The 15,445-nt window shown below is 34.5% G+C and overlaps 1 protein-coding gene across 1 annotated transcript in view; it reads right to left on the bottom strand.

The window, feature by feature from the left end:
* Window positions 1–13,560: 13,560 nt before the first annotated feature.
* The window catches only part of LOC146995414 (small nuclear ribonucleoprotein F-like), an 85,229-nt gene continuing 83,344 nt past the window's right edge, over window positions 13,561–15,445 (bottom strand). Inside the window, exon 3 of the mRNA XM_085823760.1 lies at window positions 13,561–13,804. Coding sequence (XP_085679886.1) covers window positions 13,667–13,804 — 138 coding nt within the window. The 3' untranslated portion in view covers window positions 13,561–13,666. The remainder of the gene's footprint in view (window positions 13,805–15,445) is intronic.

The raw sequence follows: 15,445 nt of genomic DNA, 5'->3' as shown, positions 1-15,445 counted from the left end.
TAAAAGGTTGTATAATTTGCCAAAAATATTTAGCTAAACCAGCAGACCAGATGACAGCACCCTAACCAAAGGATAGAATCCAAGAATCGCCTCCATTTGCAGTCTGTGGAATTGATTTCGCCGGACCAGTTTACGTAAAGAATTCTAAAGACATTCGAAAATCCTATATTGTTTTGTTCGTTTGTGCAGTAACCCGAGCTGTACACTTAGAACTTGTATCAGATATGTCAACAGAATCCTTTTTACTTGCATTTCGCAGATTTTTGAGCAGAAGAGGAAACTGCGTAATCATCTACTCTGACAACGCCAAGACCTTTAAGAGGACAAAGAAAGAACTTGAGAATTTTTCAAAAGTTTTAGAAGATGACAAATTCAAGAATTTCATTCCCAAAGAAAGAATCCATTGGAAATTTATAATCGAACGAGCCCCATGGTGGGGAGGGTTTTATGAGAGACTTGTTAGATCTGTTAAAGAATGTTTAAGAAGAATCGTAGGAAAAGCATTGTTGACTTTCGAAATGTCTACACTACTTGTCGAAGTGGAGTCAGTTCTTAATTCACGACCTCTAAGTTACGTTTACAACGACAATGACGAGCCGCAACCGTTGACTCCAATGCACTTCTTAAACATTGGACAAACTGATTTGAAGTATCCTTTGACCTTTGCTAGAATCATCGGTGGCGAAACGACAAGAGAAACGCTGTTAAAAAGAAAGCGTTATCAAGAATTTCTGTTAAAACAGTTGTGGTGGAAATGGATGCAATAATATTTATTAGATCTTAGAACTGCCCATTTCTCTAAGAATCCGCAACTTCAACTAGAACTAAAAGTAGGAGATGTTGTTTTAGTCGAAGGAGATAATAAAAACAAACTCTTATGGAAACTTGGTAGAATCATAAAAATTATTCCTGGACGTGATGGTAAAGTCCGATCATTCGATTTAAAAATTGGTAATGGGACTTTAAAACGTACTGTTCAACATCTATATCCTCTTGAACTTTAACGATTTAGTTATGCTTTTTTCCCTTTTTGGTCTATTAATGATTAAATTGAATATCGTTAGTTAAGTGGAAAATATTTTAAAATTTAGTTCATTTATTAGTTATAACATTTATTATTTGATACATGAAGTGTATAACCTGTATTGGAATTGAAGTGTTTGACTAATTAGTATTTTTTAATATTTTTATAGAATAGTGATTTATGTACTTGATTGTATGTATAACTGAGTTAGATGAACTCTTGTCAGAGTTCAGGTGGGGAGTGTGTTAAGGAATATTCTTTGATATCGCCAAGAGATGGCGTTAGGAGTCCATCTATTGGCTTACTTAACATTTTCCCTTCTGAACACGTGACTTGAAAAAATATTCTTTTTCTTGAAGGTAGAATTTCGATGCACTACGCAATAGAATTCGATTGAGATTTTAGCTGGAACTATTCAGTTCTTGCCCTTTGAGCATTAAATATTCGATTCAGGCATTTTAGCCTACATTGTATATATGTAAATATTAAGTTTAATTAAAATTTATGGAAAACCATCCAGGCCATGCATTTCATTTTTTGGATTATGAGTGATTCGACTTTGATCTAGAACTTTCGTTACAACTATTTTACTAGGTGATTCATTGATTTCTTGGAAATGTCGTAAGCAGTGTAATGTTAGTCTGTCTACTTGTGAAGCAGAATTATTTTCTATTTCTGAAATTTGTAACGATATTATTTGAACTGTAAATTTATTATCAGAATTAAAATGTAAACAACTTTTGACTGGTGCAGTGGTCTTGAATACAGACAGTCAAGCTGCCATCCAGTGGATCAACTATGCCAGATCTACGAAATCCAGACACATGAGCTTACGTTTCCATTTTATGAAGGACTTAACAAAGGACAATGTCATTAAGTTGGAATATTCACAAACTGATAATATGATTGCAGATTTTCTTACTAAGAGTGTCAGTGAAGAAAAATTAATGTATACATTGAAAATAATTTCTTAATGTAATGTGTTATATATTGTTTGTATTTCATTTTTGTATTGAAAAAATTTTGCTCGCAGGAGGGGTGTGTTGGGTAGAGGCGAACGAACGTTTTTTTCTTATGCGCATTCGTATTAATTATGATGGCGCAGCTGTCTCTTCTCCCGATACATCCGTCATTCGAGCGTATGGAGATGGTGAGATGTCATTTGCTGTGTGATGGTCAATGTGATTTCCTGTGTGATCTTTTTATTCATTATTCGTGTAAGTAAAGTGTGTTGTCCTACGATGGCTTCTCTACGCTAAATATTGGCCTCTGAACAACAGTTTAAAGTATGGAAAATTTTGATAAACTGAAGCGGAAACGCGCTGTTTTGCGTACCGCTACTACAAAACTGTTAACAAAAATTGAAGCCATTTTAATGAAAAAGTCGAAATTGACTCAGGAACAAAAAATTGATCAGTTAAGTGTTTTTAAAGACCCAGTTAATTGAAAAGTATGATGGTCTTAAACAACTTAATTCCGAAATCGAAAGTGGTTTAACCCTTGAACTCTACTACCTTTCATTGCACTCTACTTTAAGCAAGTAGAAGGGGGAGAACCCCGTGGGGCAGTAAGCAAAGGGGCGTCCTCGCCGCCTGCCTGGGTAATTCAGTTTGAATTAGCAGACACCTTTGCACAAATCATTTTAATTACAATTTATAATATCTAGAACACCGGTCATTTCGTATGACCGCCGGGTTTTCTAGTTATATATATAAGCGGCTTAAGTGTTTGCCGCCGATAGTTTATTGTTGCCACTCGGAAAAATGAGCGCGGAAATTAATGTTTCCGCAGTTTTTCGGATACTTTTTCGGAGCGCTTAAAGCTAAGCAAAAAATTTATGACGTCGTCAAGGTTACATTACAGAATGTGAAAATTCCCGAACGAAATATATGCATTGAGGCGTTGGTTGCAGATACAATTTCTACGGCAATGATTTATCCACCTAGACTAAACACAGATGTCGAAAGCAAATTAAAGAAATACGAGCGTTGGATCACGTTATGCGGCTCTCAAGTACATATTTTGGATGAAAAGCGAAAAAATAAAAATGCTTCCATTTTCAAGTTAGCTGTTGCGAATGCAGAAGAGGAAGATTTAAAGAAATTATGAGGCCTTGAAGCAATTGGTATTAGTTACGATGAATTTTCGAAAAAAGATAAAGAAATCATTAATAAATTTGAAAAAGATTTAAAATTCGTTAATAACAGATATGAAGCGAAATTATTGTGGAAGGACAGTAAGGAAGGGTTAGGGACAAATTTCAAAATAGCAAAGAATCGTTTTTTCGAATTAAATTGTAAGCTCGCCAAAACTACGATCTTCTCCAACAATATAAAGATATTGTTATAAAAGGGAAATAAGGTAGTTGAAGAATGTTCAGATAATGACGTTTTTCTCAAACGGTTATTTTATGTCGCATAGACCCGTTATGAGGGATGACAAATCCACCACTAAAGTGAAGATGGTCTTTGATGCTTCTTCAAAAGAAAATCAGTTTAAATCTTTAAATGATCGTTTATGGCCAGGGCTAAATTTAAACCAAACATTTTAGATATTATTAATTTTCGAAAACATGAAGTCGCATTTTGTACGGATCTAGAGAAAGCCTTTCTCCAAATTGGCTTAACACCAGAAGACCGAAATTATCTGAAATTTTTGTGGTTTGATGATACGGCAGTTGACTCATTCAAAATTCTAAGATTTACGCCCGTACAATTCGGTGTTACTTGTAGCCCCTTTATTTTAGCTGCTACTATCAAATATCATATTCAGAAATATAAGAAAGAACATTATAAAGTTTATGAAATGTTAGACACATGCCTTATGTTGATGATTTAATTTTCGGTTCAAACTCAGATGAAGAGGCGTATTATTTATCTTCTGTAACCGCTAAAATCCTTAAAGATGCTGGGATGCATTTACGAAAATTTAATTCTAATTCTAAGAAACTAAAAGAACTGTGGAAAGAAAATATGTTATGCAGTGAACAAGAAGATTCTGGTCTCCATTTGAAAGTTTTAGGAATATTTTGGAATACCGATTCTGATACCTTTCAACTGGATGATGCTCAGCCTCTTAGAGATAACGTAGAGAATGTAAAACCTACAAAGCGTTGTGTTTTAGAGACTATGCTGAAGGTTTATGATCCCGCAGGGTTTATATCCCCATTCCCCATACAAAGGCTTATTGCAAGAAATTTGGAAAAGAGGTTTGGCCTGGTATGATGAGTTACTCCTAGATGTAGAAAATGAATGGAAGGGTTGGTGCTCTGAAACGGAATATCTTAAGAGATTAGAGATACCTAGAAAATATTTCCAACAAAGAATGAATTCGATAAATGATCAGGTACAAATCCACATTTTTTGTGATGCTAGTCCTAAGGCATTTGGTGCAGTAGAGTATTTTAGGTACTTCACTAAAAATAATGAAATTAAAACAAGCTTAATCTGGGCAAAAAGTAGAGTATCTCCTGTGAAACGAATTACGTTTCCCCGATTAGAATTAATGGATGCCGTAATTGCCGCAAAGATGTCTAAAACTTTAAAGATGGCACTAGACTTTCAAAATTCGAAGATAAAGTTTTGGAGAGACTCAACAATTACACGTCATTGGATAAAAGGATCTGCTATGAATTAAAGCCCTTTGTTTCCAACACAGTCAAAGAAATTCAAGCCCTTACAGATCCTGAAAATTGGAACTATTGTAGCGGAAAAGAAAATCCAGGTGGTTTAGTGACGCGAGGTGAAAAGCTGACAACACTTATACGAAATAATGTCTGATGGCAAGGTCCAGCTTGGTTATCCCTTCAAGAACATTCATGGCCGTCAAAATTAGTAACTGAATTAAGCGAGGATGCGTTAATTGAAAGAAAGATGATAACTCAAATTAACTCAATTATATTGTATCGTAATACCGGAAACAGATTTAAATGTTGAGAAATTTAGCAGTCTCAGAAGAGTTAATCGTATCACGGCATGGATAATGCGCTTTATGCATAATTCGAATAAAAGAAACTCTAAGGTCTGTAGTGGCTCAGTTATTGCATGAGAAATAATTACTTTTTATTTCATATATTTGTTCATGTGTTTAATTATTTTATAAAATTAACTTTAATATTTTGTTAATATTCATTTCTTTTATGCTGAATGGCAACAAGTAGTTCATATTTATATTTTTTTATGCTGAATGGCAACTAGTTCTGATTCATGATTTGTTTTGGTTTCAAAACGTTGCTCGTAGCCTCGTATTTCGATAGCTGGAAAATAAAATGCAATAAACTTAGCTATTTGTTTATAATTTCATGCTGTTCCTAATCATAAATTAATTTTAAACATTAGTAGCCAAGGCCACAGGTCTCCGGTCCATTGACAGCATCAGAACTGGATAAAGCGGAACTGTATTGTATCAAATGTACTCAAGAATCTGCATTTAACGTTGAAATAGACCAATTAAAATGTGGAAAATCTATCAGTAAGGAATCGAATTTGTATAACCTTAATCCAGAATTAGACGAAAATGGATTCCTTGCGCTGAAAGCTAGACTAAAGTTCTCTGAATTCCAAGAACGAGAAAAACATCCATGGGTACTTCCAAACAAATCAAAATTTGTTAAGCTGTTGATTATGAATACACATGAGAGATTGTATCATTTTGGAGTAGCTACTACATTATCACATCTTCGAGATAAACATTTTATCATCAGAGGAAGAAGATGCGCAGAATCTGTTCTAAAAACTTGCATGATTTGTAAAAAAAATTAATGCTGCTCCAGATAAGGAAGTAATAGCACTACTACCTAGAGATAAGATTATTGAAACTCCATCATTTGAGACAACAGGCTTGGATTTTGCGGGAGGCTTATATTTTATTATTTACTTGCGCAGTAATTAGAGATGTACATCTAGAATTGGTAACAAATTTGAACACTGACACATTTATTCTAGCCTCTTCGAAGGTTCATTGCACGAAGAGGACTTCGTAAAATAATTTACAGCGAAAGTCACGTATAGTACGGACAATAAAACGCCCTGTGCGATTTCGAGATTAGCATTTACATGTATCAATAATATTTTTTTGTAAATAGCGTGTTTTAAAGGCCGGTTATATGCTCTACCGTAACTTAATTACTGGGAAAGAAGTACTGTTGTGGCTTGAACTTATACAGAAATTTTAAATGCTGATAACAGCTCTGGCATTTATGAATATATATTATAATACAGACATAAATGTTTATGTTATGATGTTAATGTCAGGGAATATCTACAGTATATTCCACCTTTAAAGTTTGGCGCCAAAGCGCGTGAAGTACGTTGTTTTGAAAAATGGTTACCATCGAGATTTTCGACGAAACTCCGTGTTTAAAAAATGGCGACCATCTTGATTTCACCAGAAATCGTGGATAATGGAAATAAATTTACGACTATTATACATGATTTTAAAAGAAAAATATTAAGGAATGATTAATGAAAATGATTACGTTTAAAAGGATGTAATTTTAAAAACAATGCCGGAAAATCTCACCTTTGCTTGTCTTTCCCAAATCAGATACGTTTGAATGGTATCTTACATTTTTCACAACAAACTTTATCCTTCAATAATCCACAATCCATCAAAAATCCTCTAAAAAGTTCATACTCTCTTGTTAATTCATACATAAAATATCTGTTTGGAATGTCTGGCTTTCTCAAACTTTTACGCTTGTTTAAAAACTCCCACCTTAAACTTTCCTTTAAAATCTCCTGATACTTAATTACAACATCACTAATAGCAAGTTTAGAGCAATCCAGTTCTAAATGAAAAAAACCTTATTTCCAAAACAGTATTTTCCACAATATCTGAGCGTTAAACAATCGCCGAAATTAGTGTTACGAATTTTATGTTTAAATAGTTAATTTTAGTAGAATTCTAATTAAAAATGTTGTATTTTCCCTTGCAATGCAGCGCCAGACAAATTTTAAGAGAAAGCTTTGCCGGAAAAGTAAGAATACAGGGGCAGGTGCATTTAACTATCAGTAAATGGATATCTCGGTAATTTGTATTGAAATTGAATAAATGTTAGCTATAACCGTAATTTCATCCTCTTTAGAAATCAGAAATTTACTGTTGTTTACATTGCGTTTGCCGAATAGTATGGGTTACCACATGCTCGTAAACCGGAGTGGGTTGCCACAGCATATCATTTATCTTCATTCTTGGCGATATTTTTTCGTTAAAATTCTGGGTGGGCTAGATGTTCCAATGTCAATAAGTTAGACCAAAAAAGAGCCGTCGTATCAATACAGTAAAAGTCCAGAAATCTGCAGTGCGTGGGACCAGAGGTTGTGCGGATTTTAGGACAGAAAAGACAAATCATAATATCCAGACTAAAAGTACAAAATAAATAAGGCATATTAAATACATTAATTAAATTATTATATATATTGTTACAGTAATATACATTAATTTATTATATGCGTTAAATTATTATAAATACATTTATTTATTATATTATTCATTCATATTAGTGATTACAGAGATATTTAAAAGCATTAAAGACATAAACAATAAACACATATAAAAATAAGGGACATTAATAAAACATTTTTTTTTTTTTCAATTACAGGTTTCAAACCAATTTTTTGATAGAGGTTTGCTTTAAAACCTTAGGGTGCTCCAGATTGGTGACCCAGCTCTGTTGTTCTAAAAATTTTAGATATTTTTTACCATTTTCAAAACCCTCATTAAAAGATATTTTCTCACTCCTATCAAATTCACTATCTGTGTCAATGTCGGAATTGTTTTCTTGCTGTGGCGATTTCAAAACGGAGCCAATGATTTCATCATCGGTCATCCGAACACATCATCCATTCAACGATATCTTCTTGCAAAGCCTCCTCATTTATTCTTTCTTTTGAATATAAAAGCAATTCTCTGGCTTTAACCCTTACTACACTGACCCTAAAACCATAAAATTCCCCGTCATCACTCTCAGCATCAATAAACAGAGAAGATTGTCATACATTATGCTAGGCATTTACTAATGTTGTTTCGGAAAAAGAATTCCATAAATAAATGCAGTCTTTGATGATTTTTTTTTTTTTTTTTATAATCACTAAGTGAAATAGAATGGTTACTTGAAAGAATTTTTTTCAGAAACTGATTTATAATTGCATTTAATACTGTGTATTATGCCCTTGTCCATTGCTTGGATCAATGATGCAGTATTTGAGGGGGGGGACAAAAAAAAGGACCACAACATTACCACATGATTAAGTGGTTGCATCTGGATGTGCAGAGCAGTTGTCCAACAATACTAAAAGCTTGCAATTTGATGGTAACCTTACACTGTTACAATGCCTTTTAGCCTCTTGAACAAAATGCTCCATGAACCCTTTCGGTTATAAGTTGTTTCGTGAATAGTGATGAGTCGGTACTACCGAACCGGATATTTTATAACGGGTACTGAAAATCGGTACTTTTCGATATTCGTTACTTCTGTACCGAAACGGGTACTTTTCGGTATCCGTTACTTCTGTACCGAAACGGGTATTTTTCGGTATTCCGTTACTTCTGTACCGAAACGGGTGCTTTTCGGTATTCGCTACTTTGTAACGAAAATATGCATCTCTTCTCGGTATTCGTTACTGGAGAATCGATGAGGGTTCAGCTCACTTCGGTTTTGGTACGAGGACAGTAGTATCTGGTTGTATTTTCGAAATGGTGATATGCGCTCCTTGTGTCCATATTAAAACAGATTGATCATTAAATTTCTGATATTTACTTAGGAAACTGCCTCCTATCGGTTTGTTACACAGCTAGTTATAGTTAATTTTGTATTTTAAATTTATTGCGACATTTTTACTCATAGTATAGTGTTGCATCAAAATTTCTATTTTTTTTTTTCTTTGTTTCCCTCCAACAACACAACACAAAACAGCCCAAAAAAACATAGCGTACTCTCCCTTCCTTCAATATCATACAAAGAAAATTTTCCGACGTTTTTCAAGTACGCAACTATGCTCATTTGGGGCTGTTCATAAATGATGCCACATTTTGGACCCCCCTCTTTGTTACAAAGTGTCACACTTCAACATACCCCCTCCCCTCCTTTGTCACATGTCACGCAATATTACGTAAACTTATACTTGCAGTTCAAAAACGTAGCACTACGTTATAGATCATATTTCAGACTTTATTTTTAAATTTAAACTATATGTTTTAAAGATATCTGTCAATATAACAATAATAATGATTCGTGCACTTATTTTGTATGAAATAAGAGAAAAGTTTTCAGCAAAAAACATAATTAATACACAATAGCAATAAAATTACAATTTCTGCCGCTACCCTATTCTCAAAACCTACTCTAAATGTCTTTTTTTTTTTTTTTTTTTGAAAGAAAGAAATGTAAGGGGGGGAAAAAAATCACATAAAAGTTGCTTTCGTCCCAATTAAGGAAATACCTTCAAATTTTGGTAATTTTAAAATAACTTCAAAATTCAATCTGCTGATTTTAAACATTTTTATTTTAATTAAAATATGATGTCACACTTCTTGTTACCCCCTCCCCCGCCTTGTCACAATTTCACTAATTCCCCTCCAAGCGTGACATCATTTATGGACGACCCTTTTCACGAAATTGATAGAGCACCCATCGACTTTGCTGCACCTGCACACAAGACACAACCGAAAGGGAAAATGTTTCCATCCATCCACTTCCCGCGCCAATCCTCCCAAGCCCTACTGGCCATCAAAGACAATCTACACAAACCCAACACCAGAAACAACCCGCTGCGCTCTCCTGCTCCTCAGACACTTCCGTAGTTGACATGTTTTCTGATATTCAAAATCTTACTCCGTACAGATAAAATCAAACACGTGGTGACGTGGCAGAGTTCCTTCAGTGCGCAAAATCGTTAGCTGCGTATTTCGGTACTCCAAATCGTTACTAGGGCACTTCGGTACTCCAAATCGTTACTAGGGTACTTCGGTACTCCAAATCGGTACAGCAAACCGTTACTAGGGTACTCCGGTACAGCAAACCGTTACTCCGGTATTTCGTTACTCCAAATCGTTACTTGGGTACTCGGTACTTGAAATCGGTTTTCAGTACTTTTCAAAGTAACGGGTATTTTGTACCGGGTACAAGAAAGTACCGAAGTTGCCCATCACTATTCGTGAACCAAGAATTTTTATTATTCATGTAAATCACAGGTAAGGAATTTACTCCTTTCAGAACTCTGGGATTGGTGCTCTTACCCAGTGCCGCTGGTTTACATTTGTTAAGTTCCAGTAGCATTGCTGCATACTAAAATAGTAACTTTTTCTTTAGCTTCTTTCACTCCTGACAGTGCAATTTCTTCGCTTGCCATGTCTTTCTTGGCAAACATCGGCAAAAATGTCCAGTCTAGTCCATATTAAAAACTTGTTCTCAGCTAAGGTTTTTTTCTGCCATTAACACAGAAAATTGATCAATAAATTCCTCTACAGCATCTTTCTCTGCTGAAAGTTTTTCCCCATATACTTTCAGACAACATATACCATGTATCTGCTTAAATCGCAAGGCTCCTCTATTTTTAAATCAGCATGAATCTGTTTTCCCTTCTCTCTGAGAAGCGGTCCTGAAATTGGTACCCCATCACTCTGCCGCTGCCGGAACCACTCGTACAAGATAGCACTGAGGTTTGCCCATTTCCGCCTCATGCAAAAGATTTCAGTTTCGGATTCCGGTGTTCACTATTGCTGTAAGATTTCAACAGCTTTTCTTTACTTTTCCGTATATCATACATGGTCCATGTCCCAATTCTATACGATTCTGAGGAGTAGTACCTGCCTCCATCTTTTGCAAAATTTCAACTTTTTGCATTACCATCAATGCAACGTGTTTACGTTTTTCAACGTTGCAAGCAGTAAAATCATGAACGTGTTTCTTATCTGTCAATGTATTAAAAAGTGCTGAAATTAAAAATATTTTTAATTTATACACAAAGTATCTGGATAAAAAAACAAAACAGCAGTATTAAACAATCTCGTGAAATAACAAAGCTCAGAAAATACAGCAACGTGAAAGTGAACTTGAAAGAAAAGTTGAGTGAATCATCTGCTTTTTTACCTTGATACAATCTGGGCGGGGAAAAAACTTTTACCATGATGTCAATAATTTGGTATTTCTGTTATGACTCATTATTATTCGCTAATTATGACATTATTTGGCAAGTATTTTTTCTTCGGTTTTTCATTCTCCATGTTGCAGTTTCCAGAACCTATAAATTAAATGTCCATATTTTGAGAGGCAACCCAGATTTCAGGTCAGCAAATTTTCATTATCTGCATTATCTTAAACTTTTCTGTCGTTTTCTAACTTGTTCAGTTTAAATCTAGTAAGATGTCACGTAGAAATAATAAAATTAAAAATATGAAATTGTTATTTATGAAATAATGAAGCATTTATGATCTAAAGGGTATCAAAATTTACAAAAAAAAAAATTAATATTTACTTTTTTTTACTTTATTAAACTCTTTTTTTTAGTTGTTCAAGTTGCTTTGCTTTTTGTGCTAATACCTTTTCTTTAATTCTATAGACAGACATAATATCTTATTCAGTTACAAAGTTCCATTGTTGAAGTCCTGTAACTGCTGTGTCTAGAATTCTTACTAGCTTGTCAATCAAAATTTTTTCCTCTCTCTGTCACACTGTCTGTAGCAGTATTTTCTGGGTTTAGAATAATACTACAGATTTCGCCATCCGGTAATTGATTGATGATTGAGGAGCATTGTCATCACAGTGAAAAACTTCTTTCATATCCTCTTCATTTATTACCGCTTCTCCACATTTCTTTACAAAATCCGCTAACTGGAAAATTTCACGTTTGGTTTCCGATATCCAAAAACCTTCAGATTCGCGGCTATCATCATAAAAATAAGCTATCGTTCACTATATCTGACTATGTATTATGAAATTGGCGATTAAAGACAAGTTGTTCCGCTAAATTTTATCTTGCTTCTATCGCTCACTAAGACAATTAAGCCTGAATCGTACTAGTTTAGTTATTTATTACAGTACTTACGCCAATTTCTTGCACGTGCTCAACGCTTATCCGAGTTTTGAATAAATAAATTCCCACATATACTTTTTAAGACTTATAGAAAAAGAGCTATAGTTTGCTATAATAATGGATAGTAAAATTTGCTGCCGTATTGGACTAGCTTTTATATTTGGAACAGACAATGAAATTTCAAGTTCCTTTTTAAAGAGTTATTCATTTCGGATTTTTAATACATTTTAAGTGAAAAAATAAATGCTCAGCTGAGTAATTTGTAACGATTAGTGTTATGCATTATGTATACGGTCACATGTAATATCACTATAATTCCAGCTGTTTCATATCAATAATTCCAGCTGTTTCATATCTCAATAATTCCAGCTGTTCATATCACTATAACTCCAGCTGTTCATACAGTCTCTGTTTAACTCAAGCTTTATGTGAGGTTTTAAGCATTTTGTTAATCAGCTTCTGAACAGCTTTTCCATGAAAATGTATTTCTTTCTCTTGGGCATAAAACAATTAATCCAACAAGACTATATTTTAAAACCCAACTTTTTTACTCTTTGACAAAAAATGCCATTAGCTTATTATAATTAGCCACATTAAAAGATTCATAAAATTCTAAATTTTGTTTTTTAGCATTTTGCCTCCGGTATACCCCATCCTTTTCGGTAACTCCAAAACACTTGATCAACTTTTCAGAATTCTGTTTCCTTTCATACACTCTCAGAAAATGAAATAAAATGTGAGGAAGAAAGCGGAAAGGATTTAGATTTCATGGAAGCAATGACAGAGATGAATGACATTCACCTCTCTCATTATATCAGTGAGAGAATTATTATGTGAATAATTACATCAATCGCTAGAACAGCATAATAGAATACATTACAGAATAATTTTTGGTGTGCACTCGTGGCATGCAGCATTAGAAACACCTTCTATTCATTACAATAATTTTTTAGAAATATTATCAAGTAGATAAGTTCTAAAAATAGTTTAAATTATAGTAATCAGATAAATAATTTTTTAAAAAGACAGATTATGAGTAACTGTATTTTTTTTAAAATCACTGAGACTATTAAACAATAAGTTACAATTTGGAAGCTAAAGATTTTTTTTTTTATGGTTGTTAAGTGCTGAAACTTTGATTAATGGTTGTTTACTAGGTATGTAAACACACTGGCAGCATGATATAACAGCCTCCAATGTATGAAAGACTTAATTACATGCTTTTCTAGCATGAATATGCTATTGCAGCACTAAGATTGTTATAATTTTCGAGTTTTATAACAAATTTATATCGTTTAAATAGCTTAAAGATTCAAACTATGTATTACAGCTGACATCAGATAATAATAGAGCTCTAGAGCAAAATACCTCATCCACACCTCTGTGTTATGTAACAATGAACCACAATAATATTTGATGCTAAAAATGGAATAGTACAATATTTTTAGTGAAATTAAATAAAGATGAAATATTAGGAACTGTACAATTTAAGAATTGTTGAACTCATAGATTAAAATCTATTTTAATTTAAAAAATACATACATCAAATAAAAATTATGATACAAAACATGCAAGAAATAAAGCTATAAAGTCAAATTTTATGCGAAATCTACACTGTCTCTCGCATTTCATCATCATCATCTTCTCCTTCAGCACCTCGAATGTGCAACACGTTATTACACCTTATAAGAACTTCACCCAGATTCCCTTTGTTCTCACCATTGTGATATTCTTCTGTGTTTGCTAACTATTTAACCAAAAAGAGAAAAGGTAAATCAGATTAAAATATAAGTACTAAGAGCAAGAAATATTTAATCAACAAACTTATACATAAAAAGTTACATTATTCATACATTTGATAATAATTATCAGATTTAGTTATTTATTTCATGAACATAAATTTTTAATATCTTATAACATTTGCTGAACAAATTAAAACATAATGTAGCCTACCTGTAACTCTAACCCTTCTTGTACCATCTACATGCACACACTCAGTGTTAGAGAAAACACTGACTGCATATGAATGTTCTATTCAACGTTTAGATTCCTCATTGGGTGTACATGAAAAATGTCGAAAGAACTGCAGCTGCATAATCTATACTTGCTGAGAATTATACATCATAGCCGGTGCAAAGAAAAACCACTTTATTTGACACATCAACAGCAGTATTTATAAAGACATATGTTCAAAGTGTCCACCGTGCATATCAAGGCAGGCTTGGGCGAGCCGTGGAATGGATGAGTGCACACATCGCACCAATGCGGTGTCCACCAAAGTACAAGCAACATGCAGACGAGCAACTAAGTCCATTTGTATAGTCACTATGTCTCGATACACAAATGCCTTGAGATAGCTCTATAGGAAAAACTACAATGGTGTGAAATCTGATGATCGTGGCATCCATAGAACTGGACCCTCACGTCCAATCCAGAAGCCAGGGTATGCTATATCCAGCCAATCATGAACAGGAGCACAGAAATGTGCCAGAGCCTCGTTCATGCTAGAACCAAAGGCCATGTGCTGCTGCTAAGGCTATGTCACCAAGGAATTTGGTTAAGACATCATGAAGAAATACCAAATATGACTGTCCCAATAGCTGTTCAGGCAACAGATATGGTCCAAGCAGGTGATCCTCAGAGTATGTTGGCCCACACATTTACAGCCCAGCGTTCCTGATGTTTCTGTGGCTGGATTGTACATGGATTGACCTGGAACCACTTACGGCTGCTGTGATGATTGAATTTCCCATCACGAGTGTAGACTATGCTTCATCAGTCTACAAGACAGTATGTGCCAATGAAACCATTATCTATATTATGTTGTTGCAACAGCCATTCACAAAAGTTCATGCTTTTCTGAAAACCACGGGGAAATTCAAGTCCATGCATTCCTGAAAGTCATCTATCTAGTTTTAGACCTTGCATGTTTTTGTACCGAAATTGGTATAGTCCCTCTAACCGTTACAGCCTGTGCACAGTACTTTTACTCGTATTCAGCTCACAGGCTAGTGCACCAGTGCTTACCTTGGGCATTTCTTCTCTCCCCCGCAGTAATGCATCCGCCCGTGTTTCCATCAGGGGAACATCGTGACCAGTCTCTCGGACAGAAGCTTCCCATACTTTGCAGTCATCGTCCAGACTGTGGATGACTTGGCATCGGGAGTCATCATCCAGACTGTAAATGACTTGGCATCGGGAGTCTTGGGGATCGGGAGATATCCCTAACAGTTCATAAAGCATTTCCATTACACTGGCTGCACATCAAATACATGCCACAGTATTCACGAACGGAATACATGATCACTATGCGAAGAATACTGGTAGCTGCAAGATGTAGTCTTTTAAATATGAGTTCAACGGCAGCTTAACGTCATTCCACAGTGCG

Source organism: Stegodyphus dumicola, chromosome 9, assembly GCF_044657685.1.
Source record: "Stegodyphus dumicola isolate Sdum_Otavi_A_Nest chromosome 9, ASM4465768v1".
NCBI lineage: Eukaryota > Metazoa > Arthropoda > Arachnida > Araneae > Eresidae > Stegodyphus > Stegodyphus dumicola.
This window is presented reverse-complemented; position numbering and strand designations above follow the sequence as displayed.